General features: G+C 38.8%; 1 protein-coding gene across 1 annotated transcript; it reads right to left on the bottom strand.

The window, feature by feature from the left end:
• Window positions 1-466: 466 nt before the first annotated feature.
• Window positions 467-1,402, bottom strand: LOC127207530 (olfactory receptor 141-like). Its single transcript, XM_051166966.1, has one exon. It carries the CDS (start codon window positions 1,400-1,402, stop codon window positions 467-469), a length of 936 nt encoding a protein of 311 aa, XP_051022923.1.
• Window positions 1,403-3,230: the final 1,828 nt, after the last annotated feature.

Below are 3,230 nucleotides of genomic sequence, written 5' to 3'. Positions count from 1 at the left end.
AGGTGTGAGAAGCCTGGGAGAATGAGGAAATAGAAGGATTCAGAGGGTCCTGGAAAACTACAGATGGGTCTGGGCCCTGGGGTCCTCCTCAAACTATGGCACCAGCCAAGGAAAATATAGGCAGTAAACATCGAACCCCTACCCAGACTAGCCGATGGACAGGACGTTCTCCACCGTTAAGTGGAGAAGGAGATCTGATTTTCACACAAACTCTGGTGCCCCATAGTTGACCATGTCCCTTGGATGGGGATGCCTGGTGGCACTCAGGAAGGATAATAGTGTATCTGGTTTTATGTTGAGGTCTTTCATCCACTTAGACTTGAGTTTTGATCTTTTCCCTAAAATGTTACTGAGAATATTAAAAAACACAATAGAAATTCAACAAGAAATGTCTAACAGAATTGGTCATAAGAAGACACCAAAAACAAAACCTTTGTTTTATTCAGGGTTTAAAGTAAAAGAGAAATCATTTCATGGACAAACACATTTTTTCTAAAATCCTTCCCATTGCCTCTTTTACATCTTTGTTCCTGAGACTGTAGATGATGGGATTCAACATGGGAATCACAATAGCATAAAATGTAGACACTATCATGTCATGCTCCAATGCATAGCTGGTACTTGGCCTCATATACATGAAGAAGATTGTCCCATAATATATAGACACTCCAGTAAGGTGAGATCCACACGTAGAGAACACTTTTTGCCTCCCTTCAGCAGAATGCATCTTCAGAATGCCAAATAGGATGAAAGTATATGAGATGATGATAACTGAGATAGTGACTACCTCAATGGAGCTCACAAAGATGAAGAGTAGAAGCTCGTTCACTTTAGTGTCTGAGCAAGAGATAGCAAGCAGAGGAGGAATGTCACAGAAAAAATGCTTAATTTCATTGGAGCCACAAAAAGATAGGCTGGAAGTGGCTGCTGTATGGATAGATGCATGGATAATCCCACCAGCAACTGATGCTATAATGAGTGACATGTAGACTCTTGGTGACATGCTAACTGCATATAGCAGTGGATTGTAGATAGCTACATAGCGGTCATAAGCCATTGCAGCCAAAAGGAAACATTCTGTGGTTCCACAACTGACGGCAAGAAACATCTGCGCAGCACATCCAAGGAATGAAATGACTTTCTTCTTTGACATAAAATCTATTAACATTTTTGGGGTGATAATGGTTGAAAAGCAAGCATCTATGAATGATAAAACACCCAGAAAATAGTACATTGGGTTGTGGAGCTGGGAATTCCCAATGACCACTGCGATCAGCCCCATATTTCCCATTAGTGTGAAAAGATAAATGACTAGAAATAGGAAAAAAAGAATGATCTGAAGGTCAGCGTTGTCCGTGAGGCCCCTCAGGATAAAGAGAGACAAGTCAGTGACATTCTCCATGCTGAAATCTCAGACAGCCATCTTGAAGTCATCCAGAAGATAATCATTCATAGTACTAAGAGAATAGTCAAGAGTCTTGGATATGCAGGCTTTCATTCATCAATTGTTGGTGTTAAATGCCAAAGCTTGAACAGAGAATGCAACGGAGTGTTTATGTCCTGGTGAACTCATGTTGTGCTTAAAATCATCAGCTCTACTAGTTATTTAACACTTCTATTCAATTATTAACTTTCATTTTAAATTCCATTTAAATCTTAAGTTGAGAACCAAGAGAGCGGTAGCACAGGCTTCGGAGATGGAGGTATGTAGACTGTTGGAAACTGAAAGTTATCCTCCCCAAGTCAAAACAAACAAGGAAACAAATTGAGGAAGTAAATTGAATGACATGGACCACCATTCAGATTTTTTTTTTTTTTTTGAACCTCCAGATAAGAGAATTTGGTAGCTCTTTGTGATCAAGTGTTTCAGACTGAGGTTGATTGAGGTGACAGTCAGGTTCTTTATTTTAGCTCTCACACCTGTAAACATGTGTCCCTTTTGCAGTTTATTAAAGGTCACTGGTTTTTGAAAAAATATTTTTCTCTGACATTACAATCAAACTTCCTATTAGAATCAGCACACAGAATGCCAGTGTAGATTTCTAGGTCTTTCAGCAGCTGCGGAAAATGACTTGCTATAATCCTCTCTTCTGTAGAAGAATGTGAACTTGGTTTCAGAACATTAAGTATGACCATTGAAGGGGAGACATGTTAGGAGCACTATTCTACCAAGCTATTCTTGTTATACTACCTGCTAAAATAAGTCAATGATACAGAGTAAAAGAACATACATCATAATATTTTACACAATATTTTAAAAGAATCTGATCTTTCTTTGATATATTTAATGTGCTAATAAAACTAGTGGCTGGTAAGATGGCTTACAGAGTAAAGTTCTTACTGCCAAACTCACAGCTTTAGTGTAATTCCTGAAAACTCACATGGTGGTAGAAGAGAAACAACCACTTCAAGTTTTCCCCTGATCACCATATGCATGGTTTGTCACATTCATGACGAAGTCCCCTAAAGGCAACAAAATATCTGTATTTCATATAAATTAATGGATAATAAATTTTTAAGTAATCAAAGAAGAAAAGAGTTATCAAGTCTCTTCTTGGTAACCTGCTGTCCTTCCTCTGAGTGCCACCAGGTCTCCCCCTCCAGGGGACATGGTCAAATGTGAGGCATCAGAGTACGTGAGAAAGTCATATCCCACTCTCCAGTCAACTGTGGAGATTATTCTGACCATTGGCTAGATCTGGGAAGGGGTTTAAAGTTTACCTCCTGTATTGTCCTTGGCTGGTGCCTTAGTTTGAGCGGGACCCCTGGGCCCAAATCTGCCTATCATATTCTTCTACTATACAGGGGGAGGTAATCCCCCTCAGGAACAGTCATAGGGGAGGGGAATAATGGGAAAATAGGGGGGGGGGAAATGGGAGGATACAAGGGATGGGATAAACATTGAGATGTAACAAGAATAAATTAATATTAAAAAATAAAAAGTAAAAAAAAGAAGAAAAGAAGGCATGATGACTACATGGCAATATATTAGATCTTTTAAATTCTTTGTATATTTTCTGTTACCAATGATAACCAATAAATTAGATCTACCAAAGGCAAATTAGATTTACCAAAGTCCAGAAAAGTCTTTGATCTTCAACTAGTGAAAACAGAAGAATGAAGACACATATCAATAAGCTCTGGGGTAGAGTTCCAGGTGTACGAAAACTGTCAGTATTCTGGAAAACATTGTGGTATCATTTTTAGAAATAATGATGCCAAGGAAACTA

The sequence above is a fragment of the Acomys russatus genome, chromosome 24 (genome assembly GCF_903995435.1).
Source record: "Acomys russatus chromosome 24, mAcoRus1.1, whole genome shotgun sequence".
Lineage (NCBI taxonomy): Eukaryota > Metazoa > Chordata > Mammalia > Rodentia > Muridae > Acomys > Acomys russatus.
This window is presented reverse-complemented; position numbering and strand designations above follow the sequence as displayed.

Coding starts and splice junctions, on each gene's coding strand:
- LOC127207530 (XM_051166966.1), bottom strand. CDS start 1,402: ATGGAGAATGTCACTGACTTGTCTCTCTTTATCCTGAGGGGCCTCACG.